The sequence below is a fragment of the Drosophila willistoni genome, unplaced genomic scaffold (genome assembly GCF_018902025.1).
Source record: "Drosophila willistoni isolate 14030-0811.24 unplaced genomic scaffold, UCI_dwil_1.1 Seg695, whole genome shotgun sequence".
Lineage (NCBI taxonomy): Eukaryota > Metazoa > Arthropoda > Insecta > Diptera > Drosophilidae > Drosophila > Drosophila willistoni.
The window spans coordinates 32,111-33,670 of NW_025814605.1; the positions used below are offsets into that span (position 1 = coordinate 32,111).

At 43.6% G+C, this 1,560-nt stretch overlaps 1 protein-coding gene across 1 annotated transcript; it reads left to right on the plus strand.

The window, feature by feature from the left end:
* The first annotated feature begins 274 nt into the window (after positions 1–274).
* Positions 275–1,329, plus strand: LOC6637753. The gene is made up of 2 exons (XM_002060855.2): positions 275–297; positions 369–1,329. Exons 1-2 carry the CDS (start codon positions 275–277, stop codon positions 1,327–1,329), a joined length of 984 nt encoding a protein of 327 aa, XP_002060891.2.
* Positions 1,330–1,560: the final 231 nt, after the last annotated feature.

Genomic DNA, 1,560 nt, shown 5'->3' on the forward strand with positions numbered 1-1,560 from the left:
GATATATTAATACATTTTGTTGTAAATTTTTAAAGGCAAACACCCTTTTACTTTATTTTTAAATTTCATTATTTTCTAGTGTATCACAATATCAAAGATTTTAAATGACACTCAGATTTTTCAATGTAGTACCTGCGTTCAGGGTAGTTAGTCAATTCGTTTTTAGTATTCAATAGGATTCAGTTCGTGTAGGTTTCACTAGTTGTACAAAAAAACACAGATTCAAAAAAGGCATACATTTTTTTTTTTTTATTTTCTACGGCTTTTACACATCATGGACTTCTCGGTTAATATAATGTATGCTAACCCCATTTAATTCATTGAATTCATCAAAACCAAATTTATCTACATCCAAATTATTTAAACAGTTCGGCTAGTGCTTTCGGTTCTTTTGGCGACATATATAGGTTCGAGGATGGCAGCGGAGATGCGCGTTGTCCATTGTTATTGGGCAGAAGCAGCTACTGTGGATTCGGCAGAGTTCAAGGTCAAGGGCTAGACCAGAACGAAACTGAAGAAGGCGGCGTTGGTGGACATCGTGACGTGGGTAGACGCCACAGTGTGACCACAATGGCAACGGCCACAACCATGGCGGCATCTTCAACCATGATATTGAGCTCGAGGTCAAGTCGTTTCGGGTTAGCCGAAATGAACAGAAATGTGGTTCAGCCATCGATGGATATTGGTGAACAGCGACAACAACAATATCATCGACAACAGACTGGCATATCCATGAGCTTCAGTATGTTATTGGCCAGGATTTTGACAGAGGAACCGACACGTATGAATCCAAATATATTACCGTCCGTTGATGGTGTCCCGTTCATTATGCTCGGGCAAGAGCGATTCGAACTGGAACCAGAGACGATCTTTGTGCTGGGCATGCGTCTGAGTGTGACGAAAAATGATATTCTCATGTTCTGTACTTCCGTGGGAATGATCGACCATGCGAGTAAACCAAGGATTTTTGTGTACAAAAATAAGCAAAATGGACGATCAAAGGGTGAGGCGACCATTACATATATAAGTCCGTTCATGGCGGAAATGGCCATTAGATGCCTGAATGGCAGCAAATTTATGGGAGAAACTATAACGGTTTTACCGGCATATCTATCAACGCGCAAGGGTCGTGGCATCCGCTATAGATATCCTCGAGAGTTCGCTCCATCGAACAATCGGGAACACCAACAGGATCGGCAGCAGCAGAATCGTCAACGTCGACCGCGTAAATGGAGACCGGCTCGTGACAATTGGTATTGCATGTCCTCCCGGAACAGTAATTTTGTTTGGCGCTCCAATTGCAATCGTTGCAAGGCCAGCAAATCGTAGTATGCAGCCGAACCCCTTTTCAGTGGTTCACCATCTTTCATGAGGGTGGCTCGCCGTTGGCGCATTCCCCGACTGGGAATGCTGCTACTGTTTCAATAAGAATTTCTGGTATCGTCAGAGATGTAATCGTTGTCATGCTCCCAAGGCTGTTGATACGCCAAAACCCGTCACCCCACCTCGATCGGACAAATGGGAATTGAAGCTTGGCAGTGATTAGGGAGGGTCCAATAC